The sequence below is a fragment of the Protomyctophum parallelum genome (assembly GCF_964188405.1).
Source record: "Protomyctophum parallelum genome assembly, chromosome: 13".
Classification (NCBI taxonomy): domain Eukaryota; kingdom Metazoa; phylum Chordata; class Actinopteri; order Myctophiformes; family Myctophidae; genus Protomyctophum; species Protomyctophum parallelum.
The window spans coordinates 25,126,337-25,142,242 of NC_139708.1; the positions used below are offsets into that span (position 1 = coordinate 25,126,337).

A 15,906-nucleotide genomic window follows, 5' to 3' on the forward strand; every position below is an offset into this window, starting at 1 on the left:
CCCTCTCAATTTCAGCATTTGAGTGTGGCAAAGACAAAACGGACATGGCAGCCATGGCAAGCTCATTAAATGGGTTGCTGTCAGCTGCATCCCTGAACTGCCACACTTCAACCCAAAAGCCCACGGTGTCCTGCAGTTCATTCTACTTACAAAGGTGGATTGTACGCCATTGCTGCATGATCTTATCAATATCACTGGGAGAGTACCCAAGGAGCTTGGCAATGTTTAGGATTTCTTCAAAGCTCTTCATGGGCTGTAGAGCCCCACCAACACTGAAGACAGACATGCCCTGAAGTGTTTTTATGTTGTCAGGCAATCTCTGCCTCAGCTCTTTGGTCAGGGCGATGATGAATGCTACACATCTACTTCTGATGTTGCTCAGCAATTGTTCTGGCAAGCGGGCCTCATCTGCCTTTGCTTCAAAAAGGTACCCAAGATAGGGTTTGGGGCTGATGAACCCATCTATGGGCTCATTGAGGACATCAACCTTTGCCAGGGGATTTAGCACCCTGCTGCTGACTGACTTGATCAAGCTAATCAAGCAATCAAGCAGCTTGACTGGGTCTGCCTTTTCCCCCTCAAAAGCCTTAATGGCCTGCTGTACCTCACCCAACACTGACTTCAGAAAGGTCAGGTATAGGACGTTTTGAGGGTCATTGTACATATTGTACAACACCTCAGCCATGTAGCAATGCTCAGTTGCTTTTGTGACGCTAAAATGCAACTTAAGCTCCTCCCACTGGTCCAAAATACGTGTGACAGCTGGTTCAATTGAAAGCCAGCGTGTGGCACACACCTTGGTGATCATGAGTGGTTTATTACCAAGGTTGATGGTTTCATATATGGCCTTGTAAGCCTCTCTTCGTTTGGGAGACACTGAAAACCAGTTGTAGGTCTCCCGCACAAGGTATTCAATGCTGCGTGGAACTGTGTCCTTGCTGGCATGACTTACAGCCAGCTGCAGGGAATGACACACACAACGGATGAGGACAAGCTCCGTCCCACACTCCTCCTTCAGCACCTTGTGGACCCCATTGTTGACCCCTGTCATTACAGAGGCATTGTCTGTTCCTAAGCCTAGGAGTTTCTCTTTTTTCAGTCCACATTTCTGCATGAAGGCCAAAACAGCTCTGGCTATAGCCCTGGCATCCCCAGACTCCAACTCGACAAGCCCTAGAAATGTTGACACTACGTTGTTTTTAGTCTCACTGAAGTAACGTATCACCACCCCAAGGTATTTTGACACGCTGATGTCAGTGGACTCGTCAAGAAGGAGGCTGAAGCGTTGGTCACCCACATCCGAAACCAAACGCCTGAGAAAGTATGGAGCCAGACATCCATTTAGCATCTCTGTGCACTTGGTCCTATGCATTTTGAAATTGGTGGCAGCAGTGGAATCTGCAAACGCCACTTTGCAGGCTTCCCCAATGTGGTCACATGCCAGCATGGAGCAGTGCTCTGCTATAGCCAGGGCAATAGTTGCCTCTGCCCTTTTTGCCTTATCTATATGAATGTTGATGGTAGGCAAAGTGCTTTGTGTAGCTCTGTTGTAAGGCTTTGCCTTTTGTATGTGCTTCTGGGAAGCCACATGCTTTTTAATATCACTCATTTTTGCAAAAATGTCAGATTTGCAATACATGCAATATGCACGTGTGTCATTGCCTGGCAATGGCTTTAACCATCCCTTGAATTCAGGAATAGTTTCCCACTCCCTCCTGTACTTCTGAGTGTAATGCTTAGAGTTAGCCATGCTGTAAGCCTGTAATATGCTTCTGTGCGACTGCCTGCTAAGGTTGTAGAGTAGAGTGAGTGGACGACGTGGGTACTGGGTAGGTAGGTAAACTAAAGTTTTTAGAAAAAAAAACCACTGAAACTTTTATTTTTCAGAATATATATAATTAACTGATTCATGGATCCGTCGCTGGGGCAGTGGGGCGTGGTTAATGTGTAGGGGTTTTTCGACACGCCAGCGACAGCGTTAGTTTAGTTTCAGTCAGAGCCCTCTGTGCTGTCTGAACTCGGAAAATTTGCTGCTCGTTTAAACGCATTGTAATTAAAAAAAAACATACCTCAATTCAACTAACGTTTAGAACGCTATTTTGTTCTGATCCATACAGGAGTTAGAAGGTTAATACTTTATGCATTTGCGTGTGTATTTTATTTTTACTAGCAGACTAAAGTGAGCTGCCACTGCCAGTGCTTTGCTTCCTCCTTTCTTGCTCTGGGTGTAAGCACACCATGATGATGATGATCGCATTCATTCCATTGTTACAATGTGAGTCAACGGGACTACGGGAGTGTCATTACTCTCTCTTACTAGATTACTCTGCTGTCACAGCAGAGCTTAGTGGCTTCCTCGACTCGGCTCGGTTATGTGCACATAACCGAGCCGAGACGAGGAAACCACTGAGCCAGACGCGCCGAGTTTTTTTTTTCTTTTTTTTTAGGCTGAGAAGGAAAATTAATAAAAATGAGGGTTTTTATCTCTGGCGACTGTCAACACGATTTATCCCCAATTCACCAGAAAAAGTAGCTAAATTTCTCGCCAGAAGCTTTTCACTAATTAAGTCGCTAGGGGGGTCTGGAAAGAAGCTAAATATGGCGACAAATCCGCTAAGTTGGCAACACTGGCTGCCTCACTGTCTCCCAGTGCCGGTCTGTCTGTCGCGCAATGCACTGTGGGTATTGTAGGAAATGATATTACCGTGCCTCGGCTCATTACATGACTTGTTCTCAGCAGTGGTTTCATCAAATTTAAAAATCTTTTTTGTTTTCATGAACGGATATCATACTAAAGCATGACAAAGGCCATGTAATAGTGGCGAAGTGATCTTAACTATCCGTCACGAATAGAATACAGGCATTTATATTTCATATTATTACAATTTGAAAATACACCTCATGTAATAATAGCATACACTACAATATGTAGAGCTAGTGTAATAACTTAAGATATCTACATTTTCACAAGATTCTACTTCATAAGTCATTCACTTATTACCTTTCCAATATTGTCTTATTACATTACTTTAGGCTCTGGAATAGTTGGCCATTTGCTTATTATAGTAATAACATTAACTCTTTCTTGAAAAGATGGGTGGTCCTTAAAAGGACCGTTGTGTTTAGAGCAGACAGAACCGTTTACTTGGAGCTGGTGTACTTGGTCACAGCCTTGGTGCCTTCAGACACGGCGTGCTTGGCCAGCTCACCGGGGAGCAGCAGGCGGACGGCGGTCTGAATCTCCCGGGATGAGATGGTGCGGCGCTTGTTGTAGTGGGCTAGTTTGGAGGCTTCACCGGCGATGCGCTCAAAGATGTCGTTGACGAAGGAGTTCATGATGCCCATTGCCTTGGAAGAGATACCGGTGTCGGGATGGACCTGCTTCAGGACCTTGTACACGTAGATGGCATAGCTCTCCTTCCTGGACTTTCTGCGCTTCTTGCCGCCCTTAGCCGCGGTCTTGGTGACAGCTTTCTTGGAGCCTTTCTTGGGCGCTGGTTTCGCTACTTCAGGCATGATTCTTTCTAAGTGGTTTGAAGAAAAGACGTGAGTATTATTCGGCGTTGCACCAGTATTTATAGCAAGCCAATACAAATGACGTGTGCTATTCCCAGTGCCTGATTCGCGTCAGCTGTCACGGACTGTTTATGTGACCCACAGAGGGAGGAGTCTCACGACACTGTATTTGTTTCTGCATGTGCTCCCTGCATGAAGGAGCTGCAGCTTTTCAGTGACGTCGCCATGGCCTACAATTCAAGCTACGGCGACCTGGGAGCCTACAGCGGAAGGAAATGTCTAATGAAGCAAAAAGAGAGAATGATGTCTCAAAAGTCCTAGTTAAAGAACCCGATTTCATGTTCTGACAATCATTTTGGGGCCCATTTCTAATATCCTCACAGCCCACCAAATAGTTTCTTATATACTATTTACTATGTATATAATCAATGAATTGACACAAAACTTCTTATAGATTCGTTTTTTGAGGGTTGCTAGCACAAACTTTGTCCTACACAAACATTAAATTCCCCTTGACAATGAATGGACAATTTTACATCATAGTTTCTGAGCAAATAGACAGTGTCTATTTCACGTTATGATGATGTACGATGATAAGAGCGCCCCTCACTTCACAACATGGGTGTGATCTTTATAATCGACTTCTAGTCTGTGCAGATTATTGAACAGATCGTATTACACTTTGTTGTGCAATGATGGTGTGCAAAAATAGCGTTTTATATAAAAAGTGAAAATAACCAATCTACAAGTTCACAACAGACCAATTGTGTTTGTCTGTAGACACTCAACAAAGGCGAATTTGAACCCCCATGCAGACTCTTCTGTGGTGGGAAGCTATACCTTTGACCAACGCACCACCCAAGCGTCATTTTTGAGGGGCGCTAGCCCTTCCAACAACGTCTGTCTTTATTGTGGCAGCCAAGTCTATGGACCTTTGGCAGCCACAGTGGGCTTTCAAATAATAATTGTTCATTAAAAATAATCAATTTCAAAGTTTGCAATAATTGTGATATTAAGATTTGAAGTAATAACTCAAAATATTATGTTGGTGCTAATTATCAGCCTCCCCTCCCCTTATAATCATTTTATCCTAACTTATTAAAACCTTGCTTATGTGTCAATATAGTGGAAGTCACAAATGGAACCTTCAAATTCCCATATAGACGAAGCCACTGTTGGCCAGGTGTAGCTAATTGGCTTAATAGTACAGTAGGCTACACGTAATGGCTGGCCCAGGGCACCCCTCTATATGGAGCCTGCTGTCATCACTGCTTTGTATTATCACAAGCTCTCACATAGGCTACCGTGTGAGTGCGGTAACTGAATGGGTAGAGAGGCGGTCTGGGAACCTGGATTAAAGTCCAGGTCAAGGCTATGTGAAGGCTCGAGGTGTCCCTTGAGCAAGACACTGAGGGCCTTATCTTGCCTTATGACCTTATGCCTAAACCTATTATAGCCATATTTAACTATTTTGAAAAACATTTAAAAAATAGTTCAACTAGCCCATATGCATTGACACGTTATATATATATATATATATATATATATATATATATATATATATATCACTCTTGAGATCATTCTTGAGATAAGGGACAAAACTTTTTTCAAACTAGATTTTTTTTTTTTTAAAGATACATTCAAATCAAATAGATGTATTTGTAGACACAGGTCTCAACTACCAATCTTGAGAAGGAACAGGTTTTTCGCATAACATTTCTTTCTAAAATGGGACATTTATGCACTTAATACCTGATTCATGTCAACTCCGTCAGACACACTAAAATCCCTTTTAATTTAATTTGATAATTTCAACAATAATATAAAGTCCTCAGTTATCTTATAATGGCTTTCAGTAATCAAGTTAAGTAATACAATTCTTTTAATATTGTTTTGTTCCAATATCACACTATTATGAAATATCCAATTTCTCAAATCCATCATTTCAACCTTTATTTTCAATATTATAACATGAAAACCATGTAAAAAAAAAATCATCATTACGTATCATTTCAGTTGGTGTTTCAATACATAAGCACAAAATATTTAATATCGAATTTTCTATTTCTTTGGAAATTAACAAAAACATCACAGGACGAACGTCTGACGGAGTTGACGAACATCATTAACTGATTTAGGTTCTAGACCACCTAGGATCTTGATTCTGGTGACTAATCCCACATTTTCAAGGATGAGGAATACAGTGGTACTATTTATATTGGCCCTGTGACCATGGCAGCCATTTTCAAAATGGCCGCCAACTTTCTGTTATTTCCCAATAACTCAAGTTCTACACCACCTAGGATCTTGATTCTGGTGACTAATCCTACATTTTCAAGGAGGAATACAGTTGTACTATTTAGATTTATCCTGTGACAATGGCAGCCATTTAAAAAAATGGTGGACCTGCTATTATTTTACCAATTTAGTCAGGGAATATTATCAGAATAATGTCAAATATGTGAATACATTTCTTACCAAGAATGTTTTCACCAATGTGTTTGTAAAGGTGTCTACTAACATATCCCACATTGGTTTCTATTGAACCACCCTAGGGGCATTTTTGACAGCTGCTGAAAGTTGGGTACCATACCAAGTGCATGGCCAAACTAGGGAGTCTATGGCCAAACTAGGGGTCAAACCCCCTTGGGCTAAATTCGGCCATATATCCACTTGCCCAAATGTGCTGACCTCATTTTGTGATGACGGCTATGGCCGTTTTCAGCCCAAGGAGTGTTCTTCGTGCATAGCTAATGCTTGGAATGCATTCAGAATCATGAAAACTCCCTAGTTTGACATGTCACATGCTACTTAAAGCATAATGAACATTTTGCCTTATATAGGTTGTTGATGGTACCCCAACTTTCAGCAGCTGTCAAAAGTTCCCCTAGGGTGGTTGAATATAAAGCAATGTGGGATATGTTAGTAGACACCCTTCCAAACACATTGGTGAAGAAAATTCTTGATAAGGAATTTATTACCAGATTGTATTAATATCCCCTGACTAACTCATCTTCTAGACCACCTAGACCCGACTTCACCAACAGAGACCCGATTGACACCTAAACAACAAGTTTGGACAGCCCCACCAATTAGTGTTACGGAAAATAGCAAGTGTCTACCCTAGGCCCAGAGGGAGACACAGAACTTAGATGCGGCTCACATGTTGCACGACTCCTCAACAAGCTGCCACCAGAGATGAGAGCTGAATTCTGCCGCACAATGCTCTGCGGCCCAGGAGCAACCAACACCATGTTGGAGTTCTCTGAGTGGTTGAAGCACGAGTCCTAGCCATATAACCTGTGCAAAGGCAAACACCTTGAAGACCTGCTTGAGGTGAACAGTGAGCAGTGAACAGTGAGCGAAAGACTGAAGACAGAAGATCTGCCTTCAGGACTATCAGGCAGGATGTGCAGACACTGAAGGCATCAGTGTCGCTCTGTGTCCCCAGCATGTCAACCAAAGCAATGTTACCAAATCAAAGGAGCCTTCACCTCAAGTCACCTGGGGCTGGTTGAGCAATCGTATCCTGTATCTAGCCTCACAACTAAATACAGACACTTGGCCAGACTGCCGTTTGAAAGGGTCAAACCCTTCATCCTGATTGGGGAAGACCACCCCACCTAATCACACCAACCGAACAAGTGAGGCCTCCAGGTGGGCCAGCAGCCATCTGCACAAGACTGGGCTGGACCCTGCAGGAAAGCAATCTCCAGCCAAGACAATGTAAGTTGACTATAACAGAGCCCCAGAACACAGAGCTCATGAGAAGGATGGAGAAACACTGGCAGGAGGCCACCAAGATACAACGCCACACTGCAGTGGCCAGTGAAGTCAAACTGTGCGTCTGTACCTGAAAGGGACAAGTCAAAGGCCAGAAAGCCCTGCACCTCCTTTTAGGTTGGTGGTCATTTTGAAAAACAATGGCTGCCATGGTCACAGGACAAATCTAAATAGTACCAATGTATCCCACATCCTTGAAAATGTATGATTAGTCACCATAATCAAGATCCTAGATGGTGTAGAACTTGAGTTATTGTAAAATAACAGCAGGTGGCGGCCATTTTGAAAAATGGCTGCCATGGTCACAGGGAAAATCTAAATTGTACCACTGTATCCCTCATCCTTGAAAATGTAGTCTTAGTCACCAGAATCAAGATCCTAGGTGGTGTAGAACTTGAGTTATTGTAAAATAACATCAGGTGGCGGCAATTTTGGAAAATGGCTGCCATGGTCACCACGAGACAAAGCTGTGATGGCCCTATAGCCAAAAAAATTCCTTAAGGCATGCTCTAACTTTGTGCCAAATTAGAATACGTCCCATTATTCAAAAACTATCATTTTATTGTTTTAGGAACACTTTTGTCAACGTCTGACGGAGTTGACAAAATGTCATTTGTTTTCATCTTAACCCTCTGTAGTACAATGTAGCCATTTTGTTTTGTTAGCTAAACCTAACCCTAAACTAAAATAATAAACATTATTTTGGAATTCTTAACAAAGATCATAATAATGTCCTGACGGAGTTGACATGTAAAAGCTGTGACCTCATTGATATCAACATTGTTTGTTTAAAATATCAAACAATTGAATGCTTGTCAGACCAGGTGCTCCACTGTTGCAACAAATATAAACGGGATTTGGAAAAGGAGTCTTCAGGCTAAATCTGTCGACAATATTTTCTGATTAATTTAAGACTTTTAAAAAACCTGACGGAGTTGACGGGAGACGTGGGACACACATTTCATATGAGATATCTATTGGAAAATATAAATTAAAATTAACTGTGTATATTGTTTGCTATGTTGTTGACAATCTACTTTAATTTAGTATGTATATTTATGTGATTGTGACAGTATTAGACACTTTTCAAGCATTTTGAAATTGTGACCACTTGCTGGGGACAGGCTAAATACAGGCGTTTTTGGGTACAGTGCCTGCTTTTAACTAATTCAGATGGCATATGAAAACAATTATAATGAAATGAATGGCATAATAATACACAACTGTATTACATTTAACTTTGCAAGTGCTTTTATTTTTATGAATTAATTTATTTTTCACATAAATAAGGCTCTATGTGTGGGACATGTTTTTTCCACTTTTGTCCCTCATCTCAAGAATGAGTGATATATATATATATATATATATATATATATATATATATATATATATATATATATATATATATATAAATGCACCATTTACCACGTTGTGAACTGTACATCTTACTGTACATCCTACTCCTCTCCACCACCTCCGGGCAGCACGATGCTCCTTGGGTCATAGTAGTCGTCATCGATCAGAGGAAGACCCTCCGCTTTGCGTTGCTTGATCAGCCTCTCGGCCTCCCTCCTGGCCCACTGGCGCATGCCGTGGTCTGGCAGGTAGTGGATGAACGTTCCACCCAGAACCAGAACCACGGAGATGCCCAGGAAGAAGCCGATCTTCATGTTCCATTCGTCAACCACGGGATCCGCAGAGAACCCGTGGAAGTCCGGGTTCTCGGCGAACGGGCTGACCTCGCCGCGTCCACGTTGACCTTCCCCGGCGCGCGGCGGCTGTAGATCGGACGCGGTGGCGGAACCACCGGCCACTCCGGAAGGCCGCTGCGACTGGTAGACGGAGAGAGTTAAGAGGCACGCTGCATCAGGCCGGAGACGGGCCAAACCGGGCCCCAAACGAACCAAACGGGACAACATTGTGTCAACGTTGTATACGAGCAAGCACACTGATGATATCACAACCCGGAACGGGAAGCCACTCCTATATTAAGCTCACATGGTTAGTCTTTATATTTTGGGGGGATGCCCTCGTCATCACAGTGATGTCACAAATGAGTCAGCCAAGTTATGTCCATAAATGGAGTCCTTCCTGGTTCAATTCCACTGGGTTCTGGAGCGGTTGTTCAATGGCCCTCAGTTTGATCTGCATTAAGCCATGGATCCTCATTTGACTCGTATCATCCCCCGTCACCTCTAGCTAGCCGTCCGCAACGACGAGGAGCTCAACAAACTGCTGGGTGGAGTGACCATCGCTCAGGGTGGTGTGCTGCCCAACATCCAGGCTGCCCAAGAAGACGGAGAAAGCCTCCAAGAAATAGAGAAAACAAACCCCACAAAGGCTCTTTTAAGAGCCACCCACTGTTTCCACATAAGAGTCACTTCCAATGAAACATCCCTTAAATTAAGATGTTTATTTTGTAGCCTAAAGAACCACGATTTAACTACACTGCTATTTACAAGACGCCTCTAGTTCTCAAGCCTTGCAGTTATCTCCAGTCCACTGTAACTGACCAGCAACAGCAGGTCAATTACAGTTTACGTTAAGCTGCAATAAGTAATTGCATAGGCTAGTACTGAACTAAGCCGGCCCTACACTGTTCTGTATTGAAATATTATGAGATTATAGAATAGGTGCACCTTACATTTCAACATGTTTACAATATTTTAGGTTAAACTAACTGGATTTAGCATGACATTAGGTTTTGATACAATAAAGAATTTAGTAATCTACATGTGTAATGTGTAATGTAATTTTATACTATGTAGTTGTGTACTATTGTTTTGTCAAGGTAGTCATAAAACAGTCAATATACTCTATACATTGTATTGAATTTCCACAATTTTACTAAATATCACGTATTCTATCCATTTTACCACGTTGCATCACATTCATGTCTGAATAAATCTTAATCTGGACAAACTGGTTTAGGTGGCAGGCTCTGTAATTTCCATTCAGGGCGGGAACCCTTTTGGGGTTCTCTTCTTGTTGCCATTTACAACAGTATATAGAGCAACATAACGACTTAATGACTAGATTTTATAGTACGTAGGCCAGGCCTATTGTCTGAATACCAGCACCCATATAAATAGATATGTGCACCATATAGGACTATAGAATAAAAGAGATCCCCGGGACCGCTGTTGACATGATTCAATTATATGTGGTTGAAAGTATCTATAATTAAAGGAGAACTTTAGTTTTGTTCAACCAAGGTTCATGTTTTAGGTTGTTATTAGAGAATTATTTTTCATTTGCTGCTTCCTTTAGTTTTAGGGATTTTAGCTGTTTTTGACAGGGGGGGCGGGGCATTGAGCATGAAGCTAAATATGTATTTTTTTACAACATTTTATAGCAATTTATTATTTTATTATTATTTACTATAGTTCTACTAGACCCCAAGAAACTACTTCTGGCCACAAAAGATCACAGGATCTACTGAATGTGTCAAACTGACTATTGAGCCTATGACACACATGTGGCTTCCCCCCAGTAGGCTACCTTCATATTCAGTAGATCCTGTGATCTTCTGTGGCCAGATACAATTTCCCGAGGACTATCCACAGTTTTCCTGGGCTGTGTGTGCTCCAGTTCCTGTTGATTTCATTGGATATCATTGGTCATCTGACCAGTTTCATTGGCTTTCATTTGATCAAATCGACAGGAACTGGAGCACACACAGCCCAGGAAAAGTGTGGATAGTAAATAATATTAGCCGTAATATTTTGTAAAAAAAAAGACATATTTAGCCCCATGCTCGAATGTGTCAAAATCAGCTAAAATCCCTAAAACGAAAGGAAGCAGCAAATTTAAAAAATCATCTTTTACTTTCTCTAATAACAACCTAAAACATAAACCTTGGTTAAAAAAAACTAAAGTTGTCCTTTAAAGTAAAGGCTCAATGTGCTAATTAATCCATGCAGATTTCAGACCTTTGTTGAGAACAAAGACAGCAGAACATGTCTGCTATTGTGTGAATGGGGGAGGGGGTCTGCAGCTTTGGCACCGCCCAGTGCACTGCAGAGCAGTCTGCCTGTCCCCCCTTACGTCCTCAGAACACACATAAAAAGGCAAAGCTCTGACCTCTCAGTTCACTCAGTATTCTAACTGCAACTACAGCTGAACTCAAAATGTCAGGCCGAGGAAAAGGAGGAAAGGGACTTGGAAAAGGAGGCGCTAAGCGTCATCGCAAGGTGCTTCGTGATAACATCCAGGGAATCACCAAGCCTGCTATCCGCCGTCTGGCTCGCCGTGGCGGAGTGAAGCGTATCTCTGGTCTGATCTACGAGGAGACCCGCGGTGTCCTCAAGGTGTTCCTGGAGAATGTGATCCGTGACGCCGTCACCTACACCGAGCACGCCAAGAGAAAGACTGTGACCGCCATGGATGTTGTCTATGCTCTGAAGAGACAGGGACGCACTCTGTACGGATTCGGAGGTTAATAACGCTGACTTGATCTACAAACAACCCAAAGGCTCTTTTAAGAGCCAACCACATGCACTTTACAGAGTTTATTCCATTCAAGTATAGTCAATATTTGCATATGAGCCATGATTCATGGACTGACAGTGGTTACCCACTGAGCATTTTTGTATTCTAATAAAAAATGTGTCTAAAGACGTCGTTTCATATATATAGACTACATTTGCACCTTGACGTTGGTTGTTTCAACATCTACTCTAAATAATTTTAGAATATTTTCACCCCAGTTTTAGGTCATTTAGACGTCTAAAAGTAGGTCTGAATACAATCTCTTTACTTGTAACTACATCATAGTCCTCCATTGAAAGTCTGTATAGCGTGTCCTAAATGGCCAAGACATGTCTAAAATCCAGTCCCCGGTGGATGGCAGATTTGGAGTAGGCCATACTGCCAAAAGCCAGCTCAGAGGCCTTGTGGTTAGAGTGTCCACCCTGAGACTGGGAGGTTGGGGTTAAATCCCCGGCCAGGTCATACCAAAGACTCTAAAAATGGGACCCAGTGCCTCCCTGCTTGACACTCAGCATCAAGGTTTGGATTGGGGGTAAGTCCCTGCGACATACTAGCGTCATGTCCAGGGGGTGTACATGTACATCAAGCTGCCTCACGCTACAGCAACAGGAGATAGGCTCCTGCCCTATGGGCCTCATGGCTCGGCAAGGCTACTTATACTGCCAAAAGTTCAGGGTGTAAAAACTCACTGCACATTTAACCTCCAGCAAGCTACACAAATTCCTATTGACTATGTAATAGAACACGAAAGTAATTGTTAAAAGTAATTGTTAACTGTAAAAGCTTAATGCAAATTAAATTCACACCCCCTTGCCATCAAATCAATTGATTCAATTTGGGGCTATGATTTGGGATAAATTGAGTTCCCATATATATTACTTCGAGTTTGTGCTTAACTTGAAGTCAGCGACCCACTCACCCCATCTTGAATGACGAACATGATGACATTTGATTGATTTGAGGTGTACAGACTGGTCAGGGACATGGGTCATAGAAATATCATCTCGTCAGTATAGCAAATACACTGACTGCAGTGAGTAGACTATATAAAGTGTCTTCCAACTGGTTTTAAATAGCGGCGAGCACTATTAATTAAAATGCTTTATAATATCCCTAAACTAGTCTATATTTTAGCGGGACAAATATTATATCAGGCAGGCGGGAGAACTATTTTAGCAGGACAATAAATCAGGCAGGCGGGATGCAGAAACAAAGACAGTGTGAGACACCTCCCTCTGTGGATCACATGAGCAGTGGCAGCAGAAGCCAATCAACTGCTGGGAGTTGCATACTTCATTTGCTTTGGCTTGCTATAAATGCTGGTGCAACGCCATGAACAGAACACTTATTTTCTTCATTACACTGAGAAAGAATAATGCCTGAAGTAGTGAAACCAGCGCCCAAGAAGGGCTCTAAGAAAGCCGTCACCAAGACCGCAGCAAAGGGCGGCAAGAAGCGCAGAAAGTCCAGGAAGGAGAGCTATGCCATCTACATCTACAAGGTCCTGAAGCAGGTCCACCCTGACACCGGTGTCTCTTCCAAGGCCATGGGCATCATGAACTCCTTCGTCAATGACATCTTTGAGCGCATCGCCGGTGAAGCCTCCAAACTGGCTCACTACAACAAGCGCTCCACCATCTCATCCAGGGAGATTCAGACCGCTGTCCGCCTGCTGCTCCCCGGTGAGCTGGCCAAGCATGCCGTGTCTGAGGGCACCAAGGCTGTGACCAAGTACACCAGCTCCAAGTAAACTGTTCTGTGTGCTCTAAAAACAACGGTCCTTTTAAGGACCACCCATCTTTTCAAGAAGGCGTTTATCCACAAATGACTGATTACAAATGCGTTAAACAGCCATGCATTTGAACATTATGGAAAAGTTGCTTTTTTAATTCTGTAATGACAAAGATTATAAGTGATGCAATTTGGTGCTCTTAATCCAGAGCAAAGCAATAATAACCTAATCTTGTGTGTATATAAAATGTTATGAGATTTCCTCTTGGCTTTTGTTTTGTCTGTTTACTCGTGAGTGTAATGTATAGGCTAGTACATGGTTTCAATGTGCTCTATCACCAGTATTTAGGTGTCAGCGTTTCCAGTTAATGTACATTAAGCGCTACATATAGCTAGAACTCATGCCTCATCAGTCAGTTTAAACTTCTGTGTGTGTGTGTGTGTGTGTGTGTGTGTGTGTGTGTGTGTGTGCAAGGGCTAATATAGTTTATGGAAATGTGATCTATTTGGGTTTCAGTGTTAATGTGACTTGATTTACTTGAGTTGTAGTGCTATTTGGCACACAATTGTATTTATTACATATTTGTAGAGATGCAGAACATTCAAGCTTTGTCACTCGAACATGCATGATCTATTGTCCTGCCTATAATAGTGTCTCACTGTCTGCATAATGTTCTCCGGTCTGCCTGGTCTATTGTCTCACTAGGGACTAGGGATATAATGATAAACATTTAGGGTAAATCTATATTTCAATTTGAATTAATAGATCTATTCCACACTCCAATTTAAATTTAACATGATTGTATACACATACATATACTACAATGTTTATTGAGGGGAAATAAATCACACCTGTGTGAAATGAGTGGTGCAACTCCATGTGGGGGTCCCCGGAAGTTCCAGACACACCGGACCACGGCCATGGTTCCGGCCCGGTTCTGGTGAGCCGCCCCACTTCTGAAACAGTAGAGAAATGAGAGAGTTACCCTGTGGGGGTTCCCGGGGAGTCCCCGGGGGTCCCAGAACATCCAGACCCACAGGAACACGCCCAAAACGGTTGAGAAATTACAATTACCGTGTGTCCCCGTTCTGTACTGTACTGGCACATCATATACACAGTTAATATATGTGTGTGTTAGGTTGCTCACAGGTGGTGAATAACAACCATGTTATTTCCGTGCTCAGACCCAGGCAGCCAGCCACACACATACGTAGCTCCGTAAGGGAGTGGTTGGCACCACTAAAAAAATAGAACATATTGTGTATGTAATAATACCATATGACTAGACAAGCCAGTTCGGGTGTTTTGGTGGCACTTAAACCAAGAACAAATATTCTTAAATCTTCTATTATCTATAGAGCAGTAATAGGTTGGAATCATAGACTGTAAAAAATATGGACAAAGCGTTCCCCGGGTCTAACATGAACGTAAAATGAAGCCTGTAATGATATGCTAATTCCTGATGTAAGTCGCCATCTTTCTAGATCCGTTTGGTACCAGCTGGCCATTGGCTGGCTCCGTTTTGTACCAGCTGGTCATTGGCTGCCCAGACAACGAGGCGGGACTTCCCCCCTTTTTAATAATTTTAATTTTTTATTTTGACTCGAGTGGGAGGAGAAGACTCTTGAGTGGGAGGGGAATCCCGATCATAGACTGTAACGGTAGCCACGCCCCTCAGAACATACGCGACTTTATGGTCATTTTTTTAATTAATGGGACCATAATTTTCCAAAAAGAATATTATGACATTAGAAATTAGACTTTAAACTAGTGACTGGAAGAAGAAAGTATTCATGACCATGTTTATTAAGGTAATACAGTCTAGGTGAAGTTGGACCAAAATACATGGGCCTCTATGGAGCTATGGGGCTTTTTGGGTCCAGTCCAGCAGTCCAACAGGCCATTATATGAACTACCGATTTCAAATGAGGCTTCACGAAATATCTGGCTGACTGCCCCCCTGGTTGGAATGCACTACCAAAGTGTATAACCAATACAAATACAAAATTCATCTTTAAAATCAAGTTAAAAGAACACCTTGTGTAAACCATACTGCAGTAACCCTGGGGAAATAATAATTCAAATGTATAATTTGTTGAAAGTGATTTTTGCTATGTTTTTTATTTATTTATTATTTATTATTTTACTATGTTTTATTTTGAGTTAGTGTTTGTAAACAATTGTAAGTATTGCCTTTGTTAAATGTTAAATGTTTGTCTGTGTCGGACCCCAGGAAGACTAGCTTTTGTCAAGGCAAAAGCTAAGGGATAAGGGATCCTTATAAACAATAAACACATACAGGGTATAACTGTGCTATACGCTATACAAGTTGCAAATGTGTGGTGTTTCATCTATTTTCCATTTAATTGAGCTATGTCATGTTT

General features: G+C 42.1%; 4 protein-coding genes across 4 annotated transcripts; 2 read left to right on the top strand and 2 right to left on the bottom strand.

Moving 5' to 3' along the window:
* Nucleotides 1-3,141: 3,141 nt before the first annotated feature.
* On the bottom strand, nt 3,142-3,522 carry LOC310869407 (histone H2B-like; the record flags this gene model as incomplete). The annotated part of the gene is made up of 1 exon (XM_083780129.1): nt 3,142-3,522. The coding sequence occupies exon 1, from the start codon at nt 3,514-3,516 to the stop codon at nt 3,142-3,144; it is 375 nt and encodes a 124-aa protein (XP_083636255.1). The 5' UTR covers nt 3,517-3,522.
* A 5,234-nt stretch (nt 3,523-8,756) lies between these two features.
* Nucleotides 8,757-9,218, bottom strand: LOC310868566 (NADH dehydrogenase [ubiquinone] 1 beta subcomplex subunit 11, mitochondrial-like; the record flags this gene model as incomplete). Its single annotated transcript, XM_083779022.1, has 1 exon — nt 8,757-9,218. One exon carries the CDS (start codon nt 9,216-9,218, stop codon nt 8,757-8,759), a length of 462 nt encoding a protein of 153 aa, XP_083635148.1.
* A 2,211-nt stretch (nt 9,219-11,429) lies between these two features.
* Nucleotides 11,430-11,741, top strand: LOC310869406 (histone H4; the record flags this gene model as incomplete). Its single annotated transcript, XM_083780128.1, has 1 exon — nt 11,430-11,741. The coding sequence occupies one exon, from the start codon at nt 11,430-11,432 to the stop codon at nt 11,739-11,741; it is 312 nt and encodes a 103-aa protein (XP_083636254.1).
* Nucleotides 11,742-13,152: 1,411 nt separating this feature from the next.
* On the top strand, nt 13,153-13,784 carry LOC310869400 (histone H2B-like). The gene has a single exon (XM_083780122.1). It carries the CDS (start codon nt 13,166-13,168, stop codon nt 13,538-13,540), a length of 375 nt encoding a protein of 124 aa, XP_083636248.1. The 5' UTR covers nt 13,153-13,165; the 3' UTR covers nt 13,541-13,784.
* Nucleotides 13,785-15,906: the final 2,122 nt, after the last annotated feature.